Here is a 26884-nt window from a genome sequence, read left to right on the forward strand (position 1 = left end):
TCTCCTCCTGCAATCTCTGTACTGTGTGGGTGACTGGTGGCTCCCTCCTACACAGGGACAATGTTGCACCAGGTTGTGATCTGATCTCCCCAGGGGAGGGAGCGGTAAGTCCCATGTTTTATTGTCTGGTAGGGCATGTCACATACTGGGTGAAGGTGGGTAGTGTGGCGTGATGCATTATTGTAAGCCCCTGGAATTAAAAAGTTTTATGGGGCTGTGTTTCAGATGATGAGCTGCCATCATGCATGAGATGTCAGACTGGTGAGCAGAGATCTTGCCTGAATGTACCTCTGATGGCGGAAAAGAAAGGAAGAGTTGGGTGTCATGTGACTAGCAGTGATAGGATAATCCATGCAAGTATTCAGCCTCACCAAGAAATTTATTGCACAGGTAGAACAGGAGATGGCCAAATACTGAGCCATGATGGACAACAGTAGAGAGCTTTCAAGGAGCTGATGTGGTCCTCTTCCATTTCACTTAATAAGATCTATAATTCGCACAAGCATAGTTAAAGATTATGATTCATCATGTAGATAATCAGTTTTTTTTCACAATGCTATTTTTCACAAACCATGATAGATTCAATTTAAAAGAAATTTCCAGAATGTTGGGAAGAACCATTCAGTGGACAGGGTCTCACTAAATTGTCTCACTGGCATTACGGGCGTTCTAATGTGTTAAACATTATGTTGCTATGACACTATTATTAAAATGCTTTTAAAGATTATTTGCAAAGATCTTTCAGTTCAGTTTCAGACTCCTGAAATAAGAAAATTTGCTTGATACAACATAAACTGGGCTGGAAGCAATCCTAGAATTTCGAGATCATAGTTGGAGGTAGTGTTAAATATATATTTTAGGTTTGGTTTGAGGCATTTAAGCAAGTCGTGTTGGTGCAGTGGGCTCCCACTGTTTTATTTGGGTGCTGAATGAATTTCATCTTTCATAAATACTTGTGTACCCTAGAAATTGTAATTCAACAGGATTTTTGCTTCAATATCTATAAAGGCCTAAACCTATAAATGAAAACTGACACCAATAGTTTGATGCATTACATTTAATATGATATTTAATATACTAGGACAGTTTCAGAAGATAGTCCCCAATTACATAATGATTCAAAGGTTAATATATTTTAATTGAAATAAAATGAGTAATGACGTTGTTAGTGACACACTGGAAAACAAAGAGCTTCTGAGAAAAGATGTGAGACATTTACACGTCTCCAGGACAGGCCTGGCACTGACAGCTCGTTACATGTTTGTAGCTGTATTTTATTATTTTGCCAGTGCACTCCAGATTGGCATCACGGTTAATCCAGGTATTCTCCTTACAGAAGAACGGCTCTTGCTGTAGAACATTATCTTTAAGACTCCACCTAAAACATTGAGATATGGTAACAAAATAACTATTTGCATGCATTTGTCGAAATGGCAAAAATCATAATGCTATATTTTAAGATTTAAAGGTTAGATGTGTGATTTCATACATGTATGATGAATTCTGTCTCACCTGGAGTATGTGCTGCACTGGCCCATACACGCAGGCAACTCTATAGTCCTTGTGCAGTTGTCCACCTTAACAGTAATGTTGGTCAACTGTGGGGCACAACCGTCGTTACCTGTAGGAAAAGGAGATGTGTGGAGATGGTGAATATTGTTAGATTAGTTGTATGTACTGACTTACTGCAGCATTGTACCCACACTGAAGTGGGTTTTTGGTATAAACTGGTTCTTTTTTTTTTTTTGCAAAATCAAAGAAATTATTTGAACAGAATGAAAAATCAAATGTGAAATAGAATAGAATAAAATATTCATTATAAAGTATATAATTTTAATATTAAAATGACAGTGACATAACCCACAGTTCCTTGAAGGAGATGTCAAATCAACTGAGACTTACATGAGTAGCAGCACTGATTCTTATCCAGAATTTTCTGTAGAAACAAAAACAACGTCCTGTTTACAGACTTAATAATATCCTACATTGCATGCCTTAGTGACAAATACCATCAGTCTGAATCTTTCTGGACCTTTCAACTGCATTTGACACTGTTAACCACAAGATAATTTTGTACCTCAGGGCTCAATACTTGGCTGGTTCTAATGCATTTATTATCCTGTGGATTGTCCTACCACTGCTATGCAAATGATATTTGTTTTTTCTTCTCTCTCTTTTGTTTCTTCTCTCATCAGATGTACACACATTCAGCAAGATGTAAAAGGAGGATACTACATATATTGTATTAATTTTTTCATGCCATCAAGTAAAAACCAGACCAGACATGTTCGTGGACAAGAGGAGGTTTGGTCACAGAGGCACTATGCTAACCCTCTTGCTTATCAACTGTTTACTCACCCCAAGAGGCTTCAGGTTTTAAAACTCTACTCTAACTGAACAAACGAATTAACAGTTTGTGGTTGGTTAGGTGGCCAATCAGATTTAAAGGGTGGCCAGTGCCACCTCTTTCCACCCCTGTAGACACACCCCTGGCTCAGTGTACATGGCTTGAAAAGCTTGATAAATGCATGGCAGTTTGGCAGGTATATACACAAATATCTTCAAATAAACAATAAATAAATATATAATAACAATTTAAATGAATTATGAAAATAATACAACTATTTTAAATTATTCCAACTTAAAATATATTTATTTATTCTACAATTAAATATGGCAATTCTAAATGCATAGATTAACTAATTCTCATGAAATATAATGAATATATCTGACCTGTGAACAGTTCTGCTGAGGACATTGAGTCTTCTCCATTTGTATGCCACTGCTGTTACAGCTGAAGGACACACAGGGCTGGGAGGGGTCTGTCCACCTGTCCCCCACCTGCCCAGGAGGGGTAAGGATACATTGTTATAGTTCTCTACAAATCAGATTACATACTTTTACATCAAGTCCTTCTCACAATACCTTATACGTCCCTCCACTGTACTGACAGGTTTTTTCAACTTCACCAGAACAAAAAAAAACTTTGTGAGGATTCTGCGTTTTGAAAAACTTTATGAAAAAGCAAATCAATTAAATTTGGTGAAATCATTACCACAAATCTGTTCGTTGCAAGGGCCTTTTACAACAGCGACAAAGTTGGGGCCACAGGTAACTGGAGCTGGTGGAGGAAGAGGCTTACACTCCTCTATCAGTGTGAGGTTATTACATGTGCAGGTATGGCAGTTTGACTGCCAATTGGTACCAGCCTGAAAGGAACAGAAGATACAGAAACTGAAGATCATATTCACTATTCAGCTCAAGTAAATTCGTGTGGATATTTGCTGTAGATATTTAAAGTTCTCATAACATGTAAACGTGAAGTTATTGTCACTGTGAAGCATAGTGCATAGACTTAAAATGTGAAATTGAAATAAATGTACTATATTTGCTGATTGTTACCGGCATTGGTTCTCCCAGTGGACCTTTACAGTCTGGGAAAAAAAGTAGAACAGACATTTTGTGAAGATCTGCTCAGCTCATAAAAGTGAGCATTTGTTAATATATTGACCTGTACTTACTATGACATGAGTCCACACAGATTTCTTTGTATTTTTCAGCACGAAACTTGTTGTCAGGACAGAAGCAACCAGACACTGGCTTATATGTTTGATTCCCTTGGACACGATCTCTGTTCAAAATGCAAGTTCAATCAGGTTTAAAAACAGTGATAACAATGAAGAACAATGGCCCTAGAAACTACAAGGACCAAGAGAAGAGAAGGGTTATGTGGAACCTATCAGACCTGCATTTATAAGACTCACCCAGAACAGCAGAAGTCATCAAGCTTATTTTGGCAATCTTTGTACACCATTCCTCCAGGACAGCTGATATCTGGAAAATATTACAGAAACAGTGTTGCACATGAAGCAAATATTCAGTGCCTTCTGAATTCCACCAACCCCTGTGAATTCTGCAGTTTGGCCAATCGATGAAATCGTTCTGCAAATTTGAGTTTTCTATATTTCCAAAATGGCTTAATACTAGATGTTAATTGATAACATTTGGTTTTGCATCATTCCAGACTTATTCCACATACTATTTCAACAAACTATTATAACATTTATTTTCCAGCTGTTTTCAGTCAAGCTTTTACCCTGTGAATTATTAGTTCCATTTTCATGTAAATATAAATACATATAAAAATAATAAAAACAAAACAAATACAGAAAAGGGGTTTGGAGTGGGAAACAAGATTTCTCAGATAGCTCGGTCAACCCTTCCTTTTAGAATTCTCATTCAAGATGTCCGTATCTTAATTTTCTCCAAGTAGCTGAGAAATATTTTTTTGGTGTATCACATGGCCTGTCATTTATTTACTTACTTACCACAAACTCCATTAGTTAGGTTGCGCCATTCCACACACTTGCCACATTCGGTAGCTGCCTGTTGCAGTACTGAGCATGCAAAAAAAGTGCTATTGCCTGTGCAGGCATCAAAGTTGCAGTTCTCCTCCAGTTTCTTTAAATCCACACTGTTGCTGCACACCTCAAACACTCTAATAAAACATAAACACCAAACATGTTGATGTTAATGTGTAATAAATAGAAAAAATAGAAAAATTATTATTGGAACAAGGACTAACTTGTGACGAAGAAGCTTGCAGAGATTAGTTTGGCCATTTGGAGTACAAGGTGTTGGAGGAAGAGGAGGTACACAGGGTAAATATGGTGGTTGAGGTTTACAGTAGGGCTTTGAGGGGTCGTTATAAATCCAGTCATATGATGTTATGTGACAACAATTCGAATTTTCAACAATCCCATTTGGTCGAACACAGGAGCCACCACCGCATACACCTTTGAAAAAATAATCACACCAACTCAATGAGTCTGTATAATTCAGCAGGATAGCAATCTGTAGTTGACAAAACCTGGCACACAAATCTGACCAATGTAAATCTAAAAGAAAGAAATTCCAGTGTCTCACCACACTGCCCTTCAGTATTATTCTGGAAGTGCTCCATTGCTAAAGTGATCCCCAGGGTGTGAGAAGGAGTGAGTGAGATAGATGTTCGGATGTCCGGAATGTACAAAGATCCTGCAGTGTCAAAACGAATTCCATTTGCCTGATATGGTGCTTTGATGCTTATATTGTTTAGAGACGCCTGGAAGACAACATGAAATACATATCTGAACCAAGTTATTTTTATACCTGCAATGTAGTTATACTTTACTCTTAGAAGCACATGAAACAGGTTATAGGTAGCTATAAATGTAGTAGTTAGTGAATGTAGAAGTATTTTTGTTATATCCTGAAAAGCATAAAAATAAGAAACTTATTTTTGAATGAATCTAATATCATCACTGTCATTTTCTCCCACTTATCCGAGGTCGGATCACGTGGGCAGTGGTAGCCTATGGGGCAGTGGTGGCAGTTAAGGAAGCGGCTCAGTAATAGGAAGGTTGACGGTTCCAATCCCGATCCGCCAAGATGCCACTGAGCAAAGCACTGTCCCCACACACTGCTCCCCGGGCGCCTGTCATTGCTGTCACTGCTCACTCAGGGTGAAGGGTTAAATGCAGAGGACACATTTTGTTGTGTGCACCGTGTGCGGTGTTTCACACTTCAGTTTCACACATCCCAAAGCGTTCTCAGGACAGCGTCGCATCTGTCTTTGAGGAGCAGCAGCTCTACTCTGATCCCATCCTGGATGACTGGGCTTCTCACCCTATCACTAAAGGAGAGCCCAGCCACCCTGTGAAGGAAGCTCATTTTGGACGCTTGTATCTTTTTTTGGTCACTACCCAGAGTTTGTGACCGTAAGTGAGGGTATGAATGTAGATCAACCAGTAATTCAAGAGCTTCTGGCTTCAGCTCCCTATTTACAAGGACAGATCAATGCATAGCTTGCATGGCTGCCAACGCCTCACCAATCCGCCTGTTGATCTCTTGCACCCTTCTCCATGAGAAGACTCCAAGACCATGAGATACTGAAGCGGTGTTTCATTGTTGGATTCTGTTTCCAGCATGGATTGTCCATAAAGAACACTACGTTCAGGCACAAGGGGGTCCAAAAGTGCACTTGGCATCTGGACATCCTAGGTCACAGTTTGATGATTGACTTTGTAGTTGTCTCATCATATCTGCGACCACATGTCTTAGACACTGGGGTAAAGAGAGGGGCGGATCTGTCAAATGATCATTTGAACGTGTCCCTTGGGGAATACTATGAGGAGTGCTCCGGGAATAAGGGGTACCAGGCACTCTGATAAATTCTGTTTGTTCCCTGCACGAACGGTGTAAGAGCTTGGACCACATCGCCGGCAATAAGACTAATTAATCAAATATTTGTGTTTTGGAAATCATTTTGTGAGTTACTTTTACTGGTAAAAAGCAGCACTAGTAGATTTATTAGCTTCTTGTTAAATACATACTTCTACTGTAGAATACATCTTTGTAATTTTGACAATGACGGTGTTGTTCCGATATTTCAGAGTGATCCCTCTGGCACATGATGCCTTTGTACCAGCCATACAGAAATAGTTGTCGACCACAATGCTGAAGTTGTACTTCGGATTTTTCTCCTGGACTAAAACATAGCTACAGTTTTCCAGAAAGTCAAAACTTTGACCGTCAAAGGTGGTGTAATGAGGATCGCCATAGACATCACAGCGACCTAAGAAAAGGAAACAAATCCTATTTCAGTTACAATATTTTTTAGATTGTCAGTGGAAAGTATTCAAATGCCAAGAAAACTTGACACTTACAGTCACACATTGTAGTTTTACAGCCACATCCATCTGTAACTGGGCTGTTTTTCCCTCGAGGACACTTTAAATTAGATTGACTTTGTGGGTCTGGGCAGGTGCATGCTGGTTATTCAATATGACAAATGGTAAGAAGACAAAAAAAATGACTGTGTTTTTCTTTAAAAACAGTATCTACACTTATCTAAGCTATGGCCACATTTGGTCATATCTTCACCATGGTTATGTACATATTAAGTACATGTATATTACAAGATAGTACATGTATATACTACAAAAGCAATGGCAAATGATGGGAAAAGACTAAAATTACAATCAACCTATCAGGTACCCTTACCTTTTTACTGAGCAACTAAGTATATGGCAATTTTAACCACAAAAGAGAACACTCCTCAGACCTTAATGACAACTTATTCCCTGACAACATTTTGAAAAAGTCCACCCACAAAGCCCCAAACAGCAAAACAATGAGCAGTCTCCCACAACCATGCAACCCCCCATCCCTCAAACTGTTACATCATTACATATGATTAAATACAAAAGAACACTGGAAATTTCATTAAAAACTAATTCAAATTGTAAGTTATTTGTCCTTTTTAATGAAAAACGTTTTTATTTACCTGTAGTAGGTGTTTTCGTTGTGATAAATGGTGCTGTAGTAGTTTGAAATACTGTACTTTTTGGTTGTTTTGTTGTAGGTGATGATGGCTGCACTGCTGTAGTTGTTGGAGGCTTTGTCGCTGTTGTTGGTGCTGTTGTGACTGGGGTTGTTAATTCTGTTGTAGCTGATGATGGTTGCTCTGATGTAGTTGTTGGAGGCTGTGTCACTGTTGTTGGTGCTGTTGTGACTGGGGTGGTTAATTCTGTTGTAGGTGATGATGGCTGCACTCCTGTAGTTGTTGGAGGCTGTGTCACTGTCGTTGGTGCTGTTGTGACTGGGGTTGTTAATTCTGTTGTAGGTGATGATGGTTGCTCTGATGTAGTTGTTGGAGGCTGTGTCACTGTTGTTGTTGTTGGTATTTCTGTGGATGGGGTTGTTAATTCTGTTGTAGGTGATGATGGCTGCACTGCTGTAGTTGTTGGAGACTGTGTCACTGTTGTTGGTGCTGTTGTGACTGGGGTTGTTAATTCTGTTGTAGGTGATGATGGTTGCTCTGATGTAGGAGTTGGAGGCTGTGTCAATGTTGTTGGTGCTGTTGTGACTGGGGTTGTTAATTCTGTTGTAGGTGATGATGGTTGCTCTGATGTAGGAGTTGGAGGCTGTGTCACTGTTGTTGTTGTTGGTATTTCTGTGGATGGGGTTGTTAATTCTGTTGTAGGTGATGATGGCTGCACTGCTGTAGTTGTTGGAGGCTGTGTCACTGTTGTTGGTGCTGTTGTGACTGGGGTGGTTAATTCTGTTGTAGGTGATGATGGCTGCACTGCTGTAGTTGTTGGAGGCTGTGTCACTGTCGTTGGTGCTGTTGTGACTGGGGTTGTTAATTCTGTTGTAGGTGATGATGGTTGCTCTGATGTAGTTGTTGGAGGCTGTGTCACTGTTGTTGGTGCTGTTGTGACTGGGGTTGTTAATTCTGTTGTAGGTGATGATGGTTGCTCTGATGTAGTAGTTGGAGGCTGTGTCACTGTCGTTGGTGCTGTTGTGACTGGGGTTGTTAATTCTGTTGTAGGTGATGATGGCTGCACTGCTGTAGTTGTTGGAGGCTGTGTCAATGTTGTTGGTGCTGTTGTGACAGGGGTTGTTAATTCTGTTGTAGGTGATGATGGCTGCACTGCTGTAGTTGTTGGAGACTGTGTCACTGTTGTTGGTGCTGTTGTGACTGGGGTTGTTAATTCTGTTGTAGGTGATGATGGCTGCACTGCTGTAGTTGTTGGAGGCTGTGTCAATGTTGTTGGTGCTGTTGTGACTGGGGTTGTTAATTCTGTTGTAGGTGATGATGGTTGCTCTGATGTAGGAGTTGGAGGCTGTGTCAATGTTGTTGGTGCTGTTGTGACTGGGGTTGTTAATTCTGTTGTAGGTGATGATGGTTGCTCTGATGTAGGAGTTGGAGGCTGTGTCACTGTTGTTGTTGTTGGTATTTCTGTGGATGGGGTTGTTAATTCTGTTGTAGGTGATGATGGCTGCACTGCTGTAGTTGTTGGAGGCTGTGTCACTGTTGTTGGTGCTGTTGTGACTGGGGTGGTTAATTCTGTTGTAGGTGATGATGGCTGCACTGCTGTAGTTGTTGGAGGCTGTGTCACTGTCGTTGGTGCTGTTGTGACTGGGGTTGTTAATTCTGTTGTAGGTGATGATGGTTGCTCTGATGTAGTTGTTGGAGGCTGTGTCACTGTTGTTGTTGTTGGTATTTCTGTGGATGGGGTTGTTAATTCTGTTGTAGGTGATGATGGCTGCACTGCTGTAGTTGTTGGAGGCTGTGTCACTGTTGTTGGTGCTGTTGTGACTGGGGTTGTTAATTCTGTTGTAGGTGATGATGGTTGCTCTGATGTAGTAGTTGGAGGCTGTGTCACTGTCGTTGGTGCTGTTGTGACTGGGGTTGTTAATTCTGTTGTAGGTGATGATGGCTGCACTGCTGTAGTTGTTGGAGGCTGTGTCAATGTTGTTGGTGCTGTTGTGACAGGGGTTGTTAATTCTGTTGTAGGTGATGATGGCTGCACTGCTGTAGTTGTTGGAGGCTGTGTCACTGTTGTTGGTGCTGTTGTGACAGGGGTTGTTAATTCTGTTGTAGCTGATGATGGTTGCTCTGATGTAGTAGTTGGAGGCTGTGTCACTGTTGTTGTTGTTGGTATTTCTGTGGATGGGGTAGTTAATTCTGTTGTAGGTGATGATGGCTGCACTGCTGTAGTTGTTGGAGGCTGTGTCAATGTTGTTGGGGCTGTTGTGACTGGGGTTGTTAATTCTGTTGTAGGTGATGATGGTTGCTCTGATGTAGGAGTTGGAGGCTGTGTCACTGTTGTTGTTGTTGGTATTTCTGTGGATGGGGTTGTTAATTCTGTTGTAGGTGATGATGGCTGCACTGCTGTAGTTGTTGGAGGCTGTGTCACTGTTGTTGGTGCTGTTGTGACAGGGGTTGTTAATTCTGTTGTAGGTGATGATGGCTGCACTGCTGTAGTTGTTGGAGGCTGTGTCACTGTTGTTGGTGCTGTTGTGACAGGGGTTGTTAATTCTGTTGTAGGTGATGATGGCTGCACTGCTGTAGTTGTTGGAGGCTGTGTCACTGTTGTTGGTGCTGTTGTGACAGGGGTTGTTAATTCTGTTGTAGGTGATGATGGTTGCTCTGATGTAGGAGTTGGAGGCTGTGTCACTGTTGTTGTTGTTGGTATTTCTGTGGATGGGGTTGTTAATTCTGTTGTAGGTGATGATGGCTGCACTGCTGTAGTTGTTGGAGGCTGTGTCAATGTTGTTGGTGTTGTTGTGACTGGGGTTGTTAATTCTGTTGTAGCTGATGATGGTTGCTCTGATGTAGTTGTTGGAGGCTGTGTCACTGTTGTTGTTGTTGGTATTTCTGTGGATGGGGTTGTTAATTCTGTTGTAGGCGATGATGGCTGCACTGCTGTAGTTGTTGGAGGCTGTGTCACTGTTGTTGGTGCTGTTGTGACAGGGGTTGTTAATTCTGTTGTAGGTGTTGATGGTTGCACTGCTGTAGTTGTTGGAGGCTGTGTCACTGTTGTTGTTGGTGCTGTTGTGACAGGGGTTGTTAATTCTGTTGTAGGTGATGATGGTTGCTCTGATGTAGTTGTTGGAGGCTGTGTCACTGTTGTTGTTGTTGGTATTTCTGTGGATGGGGTTGTTAATTCTGTTGTAGGTGATGATGGCTGCACTGCTGTAGTTGTTGGAGGCTGTGTCACTGTTGTTGGTGCTGTTGTGACTGGGGTTGTTAATTCTGTTGTAGGTGTTGATGGTTGCACTGCTGTAGTTGTTGAAGAATGTGTCACTGTTGTTGGTGCTGTTGTGACAATGGTTGTTAATTCTGTTGTAGGTGATGATGGTTGCACTGGTGTAGTTGTTGGAGGCTGTGTCACTGTGGTTGGTGTTGTTGTGACTGGGGTAGTTAATTCTGTTGTAGGTGATGATGGCTGCACCGTTGGAGTTGTAGGAGGCTGTGTCACTGTTGTCGTTACTACTATTAAAGGTAATGTTGGACTTGTTTTGTCGGATTTTGTCACTATTATTTCTGTGGTTGGAGTTGTCAATTTTGTAGATAAAGTGGGCTCTGTTATAGTTGTTGGAGGTTTTGTGAGTTTTGTTGTTGTTTCTGTGACTGGGGTTGTTACTTTTGTAGTAGATGATGATGGTTTCCCTGATGTAGTTGTTAGAGGCTGTGTCACTGTTGTTGGTGTTGTTGTGACTGGGGTTGATTTTGTAGTAGGTACTGATGAAGATTGTGTTGTAGTTGTTAGGGGTTGTGTCACTGTTGTAGTTGGTGTTTCTGTGCTTGGAGTTGTTGGTTTTGTTGTATGTGATGATGAAGACTTTGTTGTTGTAGTAGATGTAGTTGTTGTAGTTGTTGTAGCTGTTATAGTTGTTAAAAGTAAATTGATTTACTAAAAAAGTTTACTAACACAGATTTTTTTTTTTACAAATAAAGAGTATTTTTTTCAGAAGGGATTCACACTTACCACTGAAACCAACAGGCAGCCGCATATTGAGAAATGAAAAAAATGAAAACCACCATGTTTAAGACATAATGATTTAAAACTGAATCTAATTTTGAAAAATATTATAATAAGAACTAAAAATGACAGACTCACCATTGTTCAGTGCAGAGTCTGGACTCTGGATCATAGTATGGTTTTTCTTTAGGACATCTAGGGTAGCAGCCTTTATAAAAGAACACATTCTGCTAAGTATTTCTATTTATTTATACATCCTGAATCTCATTATGATCTAGTACTAGTGACAAATCATTTTCAGCCACTTCAAATACAAGGTGAAAACAGTTTATTAGATTTAAATATGGCAATTTGTCTTTTTTATTATCAAAGTTTAGATGAAAGGAGGGTGGGGGTGGGTGGTACATATGTTTTTGTTATGACTTGGAGAGGTACTTGCAGTAGTTGGCAAAGGAATTATTCATTTTATTCAATAATTATTGTCAGGATTGACTGCAGCTGGGCTCATCACCCGTGCCCAATCCGGACAGCACATAAATGCCGGAGATTTCCGCCCCTTCGGGAGCGACGGCATTTTACATTTACATTTACAGCATTTATCAGACGCCCTTATCTAGAGCGACTTACAATCAGTAGTTACATGGACAGTCCCTCTGGAGCAACTTAAGGTTAAGTGTCTTGCTCAAGGACACAATGGTAGTAAGTCGGATTTGAACCTGGGTCTCCTGGTTCACAGGCGAGTGTCTTACCCACTAGGCTACTACCACCCATTTTAGTGAACTTGACCTTGCAACTATGTTTGTATTTTGAGTTCTGGCAATCGGCACACTGCTGCAGGCAAGTTTATGTTCTCCCCTTTGTTTAAACTATTTTCGGCCACGTTTTTTGTGTTTATTGTTTATTTTGTGAATAAATCCCGTTTCCCGAATGTCCCGCCACTGCGCTTCCCTCCCCCGTCAGCTCGCGGTCATGACAGAATGTCGGAGCTCCACCCAAAAGCGCGGAAGCAGAAAGAAGGAGAGGAGAAGGACGCAGGCCGGCGCGACAAACGCGGACACCAGGGGAGAGACGCAACACCTGTTCTGGTGGAGCGCTTTCTCCGTGATGAGCCATGACGCGCGGCACCGCTTGATGACGTCACCCCCGGGAGAATCCACGAAAACCGGAAGCGACAACATCGGCGGGTGAGTGGGGACCCACGTTACTTCCAGGGGTGTCACTTCCAACGGCGGCGTTCCTCCAGTGAGGAGGTGGGTAGGCTCCAGCCCGAATGTCCAGAGTACTGCCCATGGGAGTGTATCGTGCCCTGGGTCCAGGATGTCTGCAAGGTGGACGACTCTCGGAGTCACCGGTGGGAGGACACGGAAGGCAAAAGTGACGATGACGTGGATTTTCGTTGGGCGGTTGGTGCCGGGATGGCTCCACCCAGCGGGCGCATTCGAGATCATCACAATGTCTAGTACGACGAGGATGACGCTGGTTGGGCAGTTTGGTGCCGGGATGGCTCCGCCCATCATGCCCGTCCAGAATCGTGGAGACCCACGTCACTCCCAGACGTGCGACAACAGCGAGGAGGAAGACGGCGATGCGGGGGTAAGCTGGGAGAACAGGGCAACAGGAGGTCGCCAGCCAGCAACTGCACTGCAGGAACTGCCTCGCAAGGAAGACTCCTTCCCAGCTCCAGTCGCTGACCCGCCTTCCCTCTGCCCGGACGTGCCCCAGCTGAACGGCAGTGCAGCACCATGCCACACACCCACCAACTTCTCCAGCTACAAGCCCAGACCCAGGTGGGACAGCCCAATGGTCCCGGGACCCTTCAGTTGGGCAGCAGATGTGGATGAGATCACCACCATCCTCGCGTGTCTGACTGGGTCAGCATGGGGCTGGGGCGCAGCCCTCTAGCAGCAGGGAGAGACTGACAGAAGGAGTTTTCGGGACTTCCTGCAGAGACTGAGGGCAGTTTGATTGGCCAGACCCTGAGCCAGGGATCGAACTCTACCCCTCCTCGCGAGGCAGTTCCGGCAGTGCAGTTGCTGGCTGGTGACCTCCCGTCACCTTGTTCTCCCAGCTTACCCCCGCATGTGATTCTGGACAGGCACGATGGGCGGAGCCATCCAGGCTCTGACCCCCCAACCAGCATCATCCTCGTTGTAGTCTGTGTCGACCTCGTACTCTCGGAAGTCACGTGGGTCTTCACGGACGTCGCGACGATCTCGGATGCGCGCGCTGGGCGGAGCCATCCCGGCACCGACCGCCCAACAAAAATCCACGTCATTGTCGCTTTTGCCATCCGTGTCCTCCCACCAGTAACTCTGACAGTCGTCCACCCTGTGGACATCCTGGACCCAGGGCACGATCAACTCCCATGGGCAGTACTCTGGACATTCGGGCTGGAGGAATGCCGCCGTTGTCGCTTCTCACACCCCTGGAAGTGAAGTGACTCACCCGGGGAGCCGGCCCGAGGGTCCGGGGCCGCCACACCTGACTACGCCGGGGAGCCAGCCCGAGGGTCCGGGGCCGCCACGCCTGACCACACCGGGGAGCCAGCCCGAGGTACCGGGGCCGCCACGCCGGGGAGCCAGCCCGAGGGACCGGGTCCTCCAAGGGGAGGATACAGCAGGGCAGGAGCCCTGTGGTTGCCGCCGTCCGCCCCGCCGCCTCCACTGATGGTACTGCTGGGGCTCCGAGGACGTAGCCCTTCGAGGGGGGGGGGGGGCTCTGTCAGAATTGACTGCAGCTGGGCTCATCACCTGTGCTCAATCCGGACAGCGCATAAAAGCCAGAGATTTCCGCCCCTTCGGGAGCGACGGCATTTTAGTAAACTTGACCTTGCAACTATGTATGTATTTCGAGTTCTGGCAATCGGCACACGCCTGCAGGTTTGTTTTAGTTGATCCCACTTTATTTCCCTTTTTGGCCACCGCGCCATTGTTTATTTGTATTTATTTATTGTTTATTAATGAAACTCCCTTCCCAGCATGTCCCGCCTCTGCGCTTCTCTCCCCCCTCAGCTTGCGGTCGTGACAATTTCAGAATTAACAACAACATGACAATTACACCAACTTGGTACATACTTTCAGAGAACAATAGAAATGATGAAAATTTGTGCAAGCGTAAATAATATGAATAAGGATTGTGAACATACCCTCTAGTGTGCTTGCAAAGGTCTTATTGTTGCATGTCATGACCCCACAAGGTTCATAATGCCAGCTGCATTCATCTCGTTCATTGTAGTAGTCACAATATACCGCTGTGCAGAGAACAGAATGAACATTGTATGTACACTGTCATACTTATTAGACCATACAGTTCTGATGTATGTACAAATTATAGACTGATCATTTCTTTATTAGTGGGCAAACTTAAAAAATCATCAGGGGATCAAATTGTTATTACACTTACACAATCATAAAATATTAGATTATCAGCAATGTTAAATCTATTTCTACTTCCAGTCTTTTCTTGACTGGGACTAAAACTTATTATGATGATAACTTAATGTGACTATAACTTATAAAAGTTATTGTCACATTGCCGTCCAATGCCCTATACCCAGAAGTCTAAATTTGATTTAGTTTTCAGTCATTGTTTTGAGTTTAAGGGGCGTGGTCAGAACACCATTTTTTAACCAGCATGAATATGATGGTAGAAGCCAATAATGTAACGAATCACTTCAAAAACCAATCTTGGGGAAAAGAGGAGATCAACCCATCCATGCGACACTATGCTAAACTGATTTATCCACTTAAAGTCAACATATGGAAAAAATTAAACATTAAATATTGCAAACAACAGTTTTACTTACCTCAAGAGGCATCAGATTTAGAAGCACTACTCTAATTGAACAAACTGATTAATAGCTCTGGTGGAGGATGGTGGGCATAAATACAGCATCTGTGACACATATTTTGAGCAAATGTATTTTCTAAAGCCATGGGAAGCTGCAGTGAAAGGATGAAAGAGGGACGGGTTGGAGTGCCGTGAGATAGCTGGTGTGAATGTGAGTGAGAAATAAACATTTTTGCTTTTTCGTTGCTGTTTGTGATAGTTTTAGAACTGTGTAAATAATAGAATTCCTTAAAAAAATGAGTTTGTTGGATTTCTGTATTAATACAATTTGCATTGTTAAATGCTGATTAAGCAGTTCAATTTTTAGTTTGGCTTCGTCCGGAGAGGGGCTTCGGAAAGCATGTAATGTTGAAGAGCGAATGTTTTAAGAGAACATAACCCTAATTCTCTGATAACAAAGTAAATACACAAAAAACATATACAGTTCATTTATTTTACTTAATAAGTTACTGTTTCATCTTCTTTGTTTTGTGATGGAATTAGCTCAGATATAATATTGCATAAAAATGAGCTGATTTTTTTTTAATACATTTTTTATTGGGGTGTTCTTTTTTCACATGACTCAGTAAACAAAACATTAATATTGAATGAATCTAATATTATTTATGATAAATTATGTAAGTGTAATATATTAATGGTTTAATGATTACATAATGATTATTCTGTAAAGTGCAAATAGAGAGTTACATACGACACAGATCTGGAGTCCTCCATTTGATGCAGGCGCCTTGCTCACTGCAGGCTTCAGCATAAGCTGCTACAGCTGTGCAGAAGCCCAAGAATTTCCCCTCAAACTCACAGGAGCAGGACTCCAGCACACAGGCCTGGAAAAATGCCTCAGGGTCCACCTGCCGGGCAGAATACAAAGCAGAATAGAGTTTGAGAATACACTGTGAAATTAGGAAGTTTATCCATCAAACGTCTTTTGAATATATTATTTAGGGCGACCAGATTTAAGTTTGTGAAAAAGAAGACGTCTTAGTACATGTGGTGATGCCAGAATACTTTGACTAGCGCTCAAAAACTCGAAAAACTAAAAAAAAACTGACTGAACCCAACTTCCAGGTCTCCAAAAAAAAAAGGACATGTAGAACGACTTACAATCAGAAGTTAGAATCACTGCAGCGTGTGTGGAGAGGATATGTACATGATCTGTTTGCGGCTCCTCCAACAGACCTACACTACTCCTGCATCTATTCATCGTAACCAATGCGAGGCAGAAGACCTGCACAGTGTTCCTGGCTGAACTTCTCTCCACCAGTCCCAACAAGTGCAATGTTGAACAACTGGTGGCCTAGCAGTTAAGGAAGCGGTCCCATAAACGGAGGTGCCACTGAGCAAAGCACCGTCCCCACACACTACTGCCTGGGCGCCTGTCATGGCTGCTCACTGCTCACCAAGGTGTGCTGTACTGCAGTGTTTGACAATGACAATCACTTCACAACTGATTGAATTCAACAACTCAGAAACACTCTCGTTTATTGCTTTGATAATACAATTAGTTGCATCCTCACTGTCTCAAAACACACCACTCACCTAACTCACCAACTCACCTCCTAACTCATTCAAGGGTCTGCTCCGCCCTATTTGAAAGAATTTCTTACTTCATTTATTTCTACAAGGTTCCTTCGCTCTGCATCGTCTAACCTACTCCTTGCCCCCAGACCCGTGCACCCAGCACCGTGACAGCTTTCTGTGTTGCAGCCCTTTGTCTGTGGAATGCCCTCCCTGAACATCTGAGGAAAATGCAGTCCACTGATAGTTTGGATAAAAGAAAAAAATGTTTTTTTTTTATTTTTATTATTACGTCCAGGGTAAAGTGGCTGACTGGTCGCCCTATATTTTGTTATTTGAACCTGCAACCTTCTTATTATGAGTTCCTTCCTTATAGGCCACCACTGCCCCAAAATCTACATCTAACTGTATTACACATTATCAGTGTCCATTCGTACCTTGAGATGGCAGCTTTGAAAAATGTCGCCCCGCAATATCTGGCACCGGCGTTCAGCCCATGCAGCACAGTAAGAGTGGCGCTGGCAGGGAAATATTTCTTGGGTCACGTCTGAGCAGGGCGGGGTAGCAGCCTTCCAGCTGTTTCCAAACTGCAGTGGACTCAGTGAGTAGTTGTTGTGCTGGAACTCATTGGTCACACTGGAATCAAAGTTCCCGCAGAGGCCACACACTTTCCCCTATTATTCAAACAAAGGCTTTATGTGATTTTGGTGTGTGACGTGTGTTTCATAAATTCAAGTGTTATGAATAAGTATCGCATCTAGACACGTAATGTAATGGCATGAACTTACTTTCCAACTGCCCTCCAGCTGGAGAGACAGTCTGGTGTGTTTGTCCCAGACCAGGGTGAGACCAAACCTTGGCACAGTAATTACTATGTAGAGTCCCACGGTGTAATTTGAAAATGTAGGGGTTTCCTCTGCGTGGTTCGTGACCTTCAGCATCATGTCACTCAGGAGCAGGGTAGAGTCCTTAATTCAGGGAGGTCAAAGTGCAGTACTCTCACATCAGTTCTGATCTGTAGGACATCAGCTATGATCCATATTTAAACTGATTCTAGGGTGTTTATTGAGTCCAATGGAAAATCTTTACAAAGACATGGATTGTGAAAGGCTCAGAAGGGACTCATGTTTGAAATGTTTGGATTTATTGGCAAAATAGAAGTGTTATGAATAAGCATTGCATCTAGACACGTAATGTAATAGTACTATACATCCACTCTGAATGACTGCATACCGGAAGCTCCACTCTGATGTTGCGAGAACAGGTAATCTCTGCTTCACAGCAGGGAATGCTCTCCACATAAACAGCAAACTGTGGGCTCACATTGGCGCAGCCGTCCTGTTAGGTAGGACAGCAAAAAAAAAAAACTTGTCATTGTTCCATGATATTTTAATGAACGCAGTGTGAAAAATTTAATTAGTTGGACATACCGTCGCAAGAGTGTATTGACAATTTCCATCAAATTGGTACCAGTTTGAGTCAAAGGTCTGATAGTGTCCATTGCCGTACACCTGGCATTTTCCCACACACGACTTTTCAGAGCACTTCCAGTGACCTTTTTCACATACACTGTGGATACAAGATAAATGCAGATAATCCACAATAGTGCAAAAGTAGGACAAGACAGCACAAGTAGTGAAAAAGTGGACACAAGGTATATATTACTGACAAGGTAAAGTGGCAGTACAACATGAGGACATGGAGATGGATTTGTAATATTTATAAGAAATATTTTAAAAAGAGAGAGGAGATTTATGTATATATGCCATTGAGTTCAGGTGGGTATGAAGTGACATACGCTCACGTTATGGAGAAATGTGCGGAGTAGCATACGCACCATTTTTGACAGTTGTTGTCAACAATATCTCCAGAATAATAAACCAGTCCACTAAATGCACATGTGCATTCTTCAAGAAGCACACACTCTCCGTTGTGATCCTCGAAAAAACCCTCAGGACAATAGCAGCCACTCACACAGACACTAGAAACCTGGAATAAAATCAGTCCACTCACATTTCCACTCACATTTCAACAAAGCCCATACATTTCTTTTTCAGTTGTGTCATTCTAAGCACTAAAGTTACTTACAGGTGGTTTGCTCAGACTATCACAGGTTCTGTTTGTAGTGACAGTGTACTGGGATGGGCAATGTACACAAGCCTTCCCAGACAGGCAATCTAAAGATGACAAATATGCATAAATAATGGTACGATTATCCACTTTTTGAGTAGGTTTAAAAAGTCTGCTGTGCCTGTGTCTGACTTGTGATTGTTCTTGCTACTCTACAGCATGCCACCCTAGCTTGCCATGGAATCTTGTCTGAAATCACTGAATGGGTCTGAAACAAATCTGATCAAACCCCTCAGGGGTCAACCAGACAAAATGGACATCTGCAGACTCCGCACAACAGAACTGAAAGATTTAGAACGTTTGCTATTCCATTCCTGAGAAGACTTCTAAACGAGTAAAGTAAATAAAGAAATTGTATTTTATCCAAAATGTTTGAATTTCAACTTAAATATCCTATTTAATTTTATTGCTTTTTCTGTAAATGACCCTTTAAATTTTTAAAGCTGCCTGTGTGAAGATCAATAAATTTAACTTATATAACAAAAAATGATCTAATAATAATGATAATAAAAGCCATGACCTGATTCAGCCTTCACACCAGAACATACTTGCAGGGTCTCTGCTATTCAGCATACTTATATTGCTTGATATGACCAGTGCCCTTACTATAAGTCATCTATACTGTAGTTATTCAAATAATCATCATTGTTTTAAATAACTTACCACAGCCTGAAGAGCATTGCAGCATCCCATCAACACAAGTGCTTTAGAAAATGAAAAATTGTACATTCCGATTAGCCAGTCAATGATGTATATATTCTCACTATTTTTTTGGTATATTGTCAAAATATGCATGTTATTACCATTTCCGTCCATCAATGGTTGCATTGCCAGGCTTTACTCGGCCTCCTGAATAGTAGCAGTAGCAATCAGCCCTGCGAACGCAGACTTTGTTCTTGTTCTCAGAATCCCAATCCAGATGAGTCCCTTCTGGGCATCCACATCCCTCCACGGGTTCTGAGTCCCAACTACACATATTGTATGGCTCTGACAGAGCACGGCAAGTGCGATTGCACGCATGCATGGCGTGGCTGAAAACCTGGTTGCCTTCACACGGTCCTTGAATGACTGAAAGTGATGTATTTGATTTACAGACAGCAGAATTGCACCTAAACATCACTCACTGGTTAAAATAAAAAAATAGGTGCTGGTTCCAAACCCGAACAGGGACCTTTTGCTATTGTGACAGAATCTAAAATAAATGACTGAGAACTTACTGGTGCAATTTGTTGTCTTTTCCCAGTCACCTAGAGAAATTTCACGGTTAGCACATGCTTTTGCATAATTGCTCACAGCAACACAGAGGGAAGACATCAGATTGTTCGTGTGGCACTGGCAGGTTTTCATGGTACAGGCCTAAAAAATACAGAAACATCTAAAACATGTCAAATGTCAAAACAATTGACAGTGCATGATTTCTATCTCATAATCCCTTAGCTTGCAGTGAACAAATGTATGTTTAAATCATAAAACACTTGCCTTGAGGTACCAGTCAGGCTGCACGTATTGATGGCATGGTGCAAAAATTCCTTTTGGGTCTCGTAAGACATTACAAAATGATTCGGCAAAGATTTCTGCAAGAAATGAAGGTATGCATTTGCTACAAGGAGCTATAGTGGCAGGATTCAAACACAGTGATGTTGATATCATAAACGTGAATAAAAGGCAAGTTACCGTTGTCTGTATTGATGCAGACTTTGGGGATGTCAGCGTTGCAGTTACCCACAGCCCAGGACAAAGCAAAAGACTCTGCTGAGTTTTCAACAATTCCAGCGCTGCTATTAAAATCATCAGTTGAAACATCATTATAATTTCCACACAGCCCTTGAAGCCCTGAAACACAAGAACATGAGAAACATATTTGCCTTGGAGATACTAAAACTATGAGAAAAACACAGACAACTCCTCTGAAGAACTTATATACCTTCAACCTGTCCTTTATGAGTTGATGGCAGAGATACATAAATCTGGATTTCTGGTGACATTTGGACTTTGATGTTCATCCCAAAATATGTCGTGATCTGAACGTACATGGAGGATTGCCAGAATATTGAAATATTGCCTGAAAAGGTTACAAAAACAAACCATATTTTAGTGCAGTAAATATTATAATAAATAATTAAAATAATTAAAAATCTGCTGACCAGTCTGAAGGAAATCTTTGATTTCTTCAGTCCCAGTCATAACTCCAGAATTGGAAAGAGTGTATTCCATCTAGAAGTATGATCACATTTAAATCATGATGACATTTTAAAAATGAATACACCTTCATTGTACTTTCATCTTCACAGTTTATACGCTATAATTTACAGTTAATGGCCACACCTCTGCTGAACTTTTATTTTTGGGGAAGGATAGGAAGAGTTGGTGAACTATAAAAATAAGTGAAAGCAAGTGCCAAATCATATTGTGGAGTAGTGTATGGGGACGGAAGCTTTACATAATTAAATAGATAAAACAAAAATGATCTTCATGGTCTTCAATGATGTTTGCATGTGTGATGATTTAATCATGTTCTGGCTGAAATAATTTCCCATCGTGTTTTTCTTTTTTATCTTGTACATAAGCGTGCTTGTTAGAGTAAAGTGCTCGGTGTCTTCTTTCATGAAATGTCGGCAATTACTTGTCATGTCAATGTCATGTAATATAAAATATGAATATGTGAATTATTTATAGAATAATAATTAAAATGGCTGCTTCGTTATTACAATAGCTATAATTATACGCTTACTTGGTTCATTTGAAAATGCACTTCGTTAATTACACACATGTCATTGGAGAAGGTAACCTTCAGCTGCCACTCCAAACCCTGTGCACAGAATTGAAAAGGATTTGATGACATATACCACAATGCAATGCAGTAGGCAGCACAGTCTGAATGGTGGCTGCTTAACAAACTGTTGTGGTGCAGGCAAATGTTACGTATTTCACCATCAGCTGTAACACAACCCTGGTGGTTTAAATCGTAAATAGATATGCCTGGAAGAACTAGTCAGGCTGCATGGCTGTTAATATTATAGCACAGGCAAATTTCTTAAGATTCAAAAGCAAGTTGTACAATTATCCAGAGCGATTTACAATCAGGTAGTTACAGGGACAGTCCCCCCTGGAGACACTCAGGGTTATGTGTCTTGCTCAGGGACACAATGGTAGTAAGATGGGCTTGAACCTGTGACTTCTGGTTCAAAGGCGAGTGTATAACCCACAAGGCTACTAGCAGCCTGTCATCTAGGCTTTTAATTTTCTTTGAACCATTAGTGTCTGATTTGATAAACCATGTTTGTCCCTTGTTTGGGCTATGGCTATTTATGAACATGTTTATGCATTCAAAAAGTAAATTTAACATTCCTAGTGACAACTGGACCTTCACTCACCTGAGCAGCAACATAAGTGCACTTCCCTGGCAGACTGTACTGACGGCCATCAAATGTGGTGACAAAATGGGATTCGATGATGCACGTCCTCTGGCATGTATTTTCTGAGCACTCCCACTCACCATTGACACAGTTACTGTGAAAAGGGAAAAGGTTTATAGTTTATAAAATTTATTGATATTATGTACATTGCACATTCCTTCTAGTATACAGTGTGTCCAAACTGGGAGGATTGAACACAGAGGGTTGATATAAAAAAAATATACATACTTATTTTTCAACTGGGTTAAAGTGCTTGTTAACTGTATTCTATTGTACTTTACTCAAACACTTACCATGTTTGACATTTCGTTTCTCTGGTTTCCCCTGGCACATATTTCTTGTCCTCATAAACACAAGGACACTGAGCTATCGGCACACAGTGGTAGCCGTCATCACGATTATTCAGGAGTTTACCTGAGAGGGAATATGAACCACACTGTGCCAATATGCAGTGGGGATAAAACATTCTTAGACCTGTTTTGACATCGCAAATCGAGGGCACTTAATGATTTGTTCATCAGGCCAATCAGCACATGGACTGACAAGCAGTTGACGCCTCGTAACCCCAGAACATGACAACTGACGCACCATATCAAGTAAACTTATTGAGTTAGAGGTGAAGTTGCTGCGATGTTAGTGGTACATGAAACAAATTTGTATTAAGGTGTCATTAAACCTATTTTACCTATTTAAACCTATTTAACCTTTACATTGTGGATTTATGTATGAATGATTGTGTTCCTGTTTCATGTCGTTTTCTGACAGTGTTAATGAGCAAAGACCAACCTTGTGGGCATAAGCAGGTGCTGATTCCCTCTTGGTCACTTGATGTGGGATTTGAACAGGTGGGCTGGTACGCACTTCCCGACTGATAATAAATCAAATCTCCAGGGCACGTCGGGTCAGCTGGTTCAGCAGAAACATCATTTTGTAGATGAATGTACCCAGGAGACTTTTAATTTATAATAATGCAATCTCACTGCTCAGTTTACAGCAGCAACAGTGTTCTGTTCACTGTTCACAGATATAATTCTGTAATATACTTACTAAACATCAAATTGTCATTTTCTAATCAGTTCAGGTAATCAGAGTAAATGTAAACTTGATAACATAAAATATGATTTCTCTGAAGATAATTTCTGCCATTCAGGTACTGAAAGCTATTTATACTCACAGCATTTCATAGCACTGTTTGTCAGATAATCCCACACACAAGTCTGATTCAATTCATTGAAGAATGAACAAAAAATGTCTGTGTTGGTCTCAAATCCATTTATATTTTGTGAACAGAGGGACATGAAGGGTGAAGGATCTTCTTGAAAACACTCCATTGTGTGTGAGAAGACATCGTCGCACTCCTGTTAGCAGTAAAAACACAATTTACGCCAAAACTCCATTTGCTGTCAGTTCTGAGGCATCCATTATTCATTGGTAATATCCACACCTTTTATACCCTTGCAGCACAGCACACGGTGCACATTGTGAAATATGTCCATCTATATACATCCAATATAACCCATCACCCTTGGTGAGCAGTGGGCAGCCATGAAAGGTACCCGGGGCACCACATAAGCACCTTAGTGGACCGGAATTCGAACCGGCAACCTTTCCAATTACGGGGCCACTTCCTGAACCCTGCTGCTCTTTCTCTCTTGTGCACAATTGATTTATGATTTATTACAGAGAAACTAGCATGAGCTTGTTGAGAAGAGCATTTATATATGTTTTTGGTGACTCAAACATTTATTGAGAATAATAACCACTCATTTTAACATTTGTTTGGACTAGCAGTAATATGATGGTGAACTGTACCAGCAGTAACTTACCAAGTTCAAATAGTCAACATCTTGGATCAAACAGCTGCTGTCTTTATAGACAAAATCTTTAATTAATGCATCAGGATTAGCTGAAACAAAATAAAGAGAAAAATGTATTTATGCACAAATCTGTTGTAAGAACAACTTATTCATCTATCTGTCTAATGTCTGTTGTTTGGATAAATATTCAAAATTACTATTTACTTCACTTTCTGACAGACTGATTTGGCAACTCTGTCCCAATTTCGTAAGGATGTGCTTTTTCTTATAATTTGGATTGTGATTCAATTTCCAGTTCTTGAAATTTTTGATTTGAAACATATGTAGATAAATATTTGATGCAGGCAGAGTGGGTTTTTCACATATCTGACCTTTAACCCTACATTCCTACTACAAGGAGGTAGGCCACGTTGTGGAACTCTGCCAAGGCTCTGCTTACAGTGCTCTGTTTAAGTTGTTAAAAGGTTTGATTTAATATAGGAAGCCCAATTTCTCTGTGCGATCTTCAGCAAAGATAGTGGTAATTACCGCTTTACTCCAGCACTTAACTTCATTCTGAGACTGCACTGGTTACACACCTGGAGCTGTCAGGTCACCACAAAGGCCACTTATGTCATTTACGCCTTGGTCATTCAGGGTCACCTACAAAGTAAAACTGGCGATTGTTAGAAAAACAAACATTACAAACATGAACTTTTATCAGCCAGTTAACACTTGCCAAGATGAAAGGAATTCCTCCTTGTGCGTTGTGCCAAGTGACGGTCAGTGGCAAAATTTTGCTTCTAAGTTTGGTGTAGATTCCGTAATCAAAGATATGTTGGTAGGTTTGATCATACGGTAGAGACTGTCTAAAGAAGTAGAGTGAGTAATTAAGCATTGCAGTATTTGTTTTACTTTTGATTATTTATTAAGCAACCACACCTCAATTACTTTGTTTCGGGTGTAAAAATTACATGGAGGAACTGAGAGAAAATAGAAATGTTATGGAAAATTCAATAACCAAACTACACTTTACCTGAACTTTTTTTTAGATGGGAAATCATATGTGTTGACCTTTGTACGTGGTTTTGTGGAGCCAGACTAATGAAACATATGTATGTAACATTTTGTGGTTGATAAATGTGTAATCTATGAACTGAGCTTAAATATATAGTCTCAGTGAAGAAAACTCCTGTTTACTCTCTTTTTGAGTGTCTGTGAGTATAAAACTCAAAATGTGATTGTATATGTACTCAAAAACCTTGCCTGAACTTTAATTACGATAGTTATATGCAGATTTGTTGCAATTTATAATATACAATGATTTATTGACAATGGTTTTATTGACAAGGTGTTTTAAAATAACCTGCCATTATTTAAAATGAATCCGATTTCTGAGTGAGACAGTGAAATGTACATACCTCTTGGAATCCACCTCAACTGTGCCATTAAAAATGACCGTTTTAATTTTATTCACATTAATCTCCACTTTGGTCATCATTCCATTTGTCCTCTCTAAGATGGTGATTTCACAGATGACTCCCTTGTAAGTGAAGCGCAGGAGAGTGACATGGCAGGTCGTCCTCACATAGAATGGGTTTCCAGTGAAGGGCTTAAAGACCCCACTGCCATAGGTTTTGCAAACATCTAAAGAAGTTTGCATTTGTTCAGAATGTGCAAAAGGAAATGTGTAATAGTTTGTATAAATAACTTTTCATCATCATTCAGTTTCGAGGCACAGGACTGTTTTTTATATAATATATCATTACTAGTTCTAACATAGTGTCTAATGTGTTGAAGTTACACATAATACACATAACACTTACAATCAGCAGTGGTTTGTGTAGAAGCAACGTGTAATATACCTGAAAACAAGACAGAAATTCTGAGGCAACATAATATCATAAAGACTTTTATGGAGAATGTTTAAAATGTCTGTTTCTGAACTCTGTTCATTTGGGATGAAAGACTTACTTAAAAGTAGGAGGAAGAGCCTCATGGTCCCTGGTTGTCAGAACCAGCAGGGATGCAGTAGAGGTGGAAAAAGTAAGACCCACCTCCTGTACATGCCTTTATATTCTCATAACCACCCTGCTGATTTGAATAAATTCAGGGGAAAAAACCATGATTAAATATTAAACCTTTTTATATAGACATGATGGAAATACATCAATCATGTCAGGATGATATAAAAAAAAGGGGAATAAATATAATGTTCATATTTAAAAACAAGATCCAGAGAGGGCCATTATCTGTTGTCACTATTAAGTTAAGGTATGTTGGGAAATAACCAGAACTAAAAGAACACCCACCACTGGTTAGGGTTGGTGCTAGAAAAAGAACAAAACAAAAACCACAAAGCTCCACAACCAGCTACACGTTGTTGTGGTTTTATGAGACCTATGGCATACCAATCAGAAGAAACAGGAATAGTTCAAAAAGTTATTAAATCAAAAGGAGAAATTATGTATTAAATGATTTCAATATTCTATTAGGTGAGAAGCTTCATATTCCAGATATGGGAAGGTTCTGATGATTACACTGATAAGTATGATTATTTGAGCCAATGCCCAGTATGCCAGGTTCAAGTTGAGCTGCATGTTTAGTACCCATGAGACCTGGTAGGGTGCACGCTACTTTTGTCCATAGGTTTGTGATATGTGATTATTGAGTAGATTGAAAAAATAGTATCTATTATGCTCCACTGAACCTGAGAAGAGGATGGTAACAAACATGAGTACATCAAACCATTTTATATTACCATAGACAGAATGCATAAATAACTATGAAACTGAGGTGTAGATCCTCATGTTTAAATTTACATGGCAACCTGTGATATGTTGCCAAACCTCATGCCTGTAAC

At 41.1% G+C, this 26884-nt stretch overlaps 1 protein-coding gene across 1 annotated transcript; it reads right to left on the reverse strand.

Moving 5' to 3' along the window:
* Positions 1-1042: 1042 nt before the first annotated feature.
* On the reverse strand, positions 1043-26070 carry LOC114765114 (mucin-2-like). The gene is made up of 43 exons (XM_028955188.1): positions 25996-26070; positions 25848-25886; positions 25443-25668; positions 24761-24890; positions 24621-24684; positions 24052-24131; positions 23400-23583; positions 23012-23131; positions 22519-22639; positions 22184-22319; positions 21541-21618; positions 20954-21023; positions 20734-20871; positions 20484-20642; positions 20289-20383; positions 20027-20165; positions 19613-19877; positions 19473-19513; positions 18768-18856; positions 18517-18668; positions 18110-18248; positions 17913-18017; positions 17468-17647; positions 17117-17353; positions 15856-16012; positions 14461-14565; positions 11454-11523; positions 11322-11323; positions 7328-11215; positions 6708-6812; positions 6375-6616; positions 4927-5104; positions 4586-4796; positions 4329-4498; positions 3765-3834; positions 3522-3631; positions 3403-3434; positions 3056-3209; positions 2926-2963; positions 2734-2841; positions 1903-1936; positions 1513-1621; positions 1043-1378 (listed from the first exon to the last, which is right to left on the reverse strand). Exons 1-43 carry the CDS (start codon positions 26018-26020, stop codon positions 1216-1218), a joined length of 8958 nt encoding a protein of 2985 aa, XP_028811021.1. The 5' UTR covers positions 26021-26070; the 3' UTR covers positions 1043-1215.
* Between the last annotated feature and the right edge of the window lie 814 nt (positions 26071-26884).

Source organism: Denticeps clupeoides, chromosome 15 (genome assembly GCF_900700375.1).
Source record: "Denticeps clupeoides chromosome 15, fDenClu1.1, whole genome shotgun sequence".
In the NCBI taxonomy this organism is placed as follows: Eukaryota; Metazoa; Chordata; class Actinopteri; order Clupeiformes; family Denticipitidae; genus Denticeps; species Denticeps clupeoides.

Coding starts and splice junctions, on each gene's coding strand:
- LOC114765114 (XM_028955188.1), bottom strand. CDS start 26,020: ATGAGGCTCTTCCTCCTACTTTTAA. Junction 17,648..17,912: donor ACATCAGAGTGGAGCTTCCG/GTATGCAGTCAT, acceptor CCCTGAATTAAG/GACTCTACCCTGCTCCTGAG. Junction 2,964..3,055: donor TTGCAACGAACAGATTTGTG/GTAATGATTTCA, acceptor GTTCTGGTGAAG/TTGAAAAAACCTGTCAGTAC.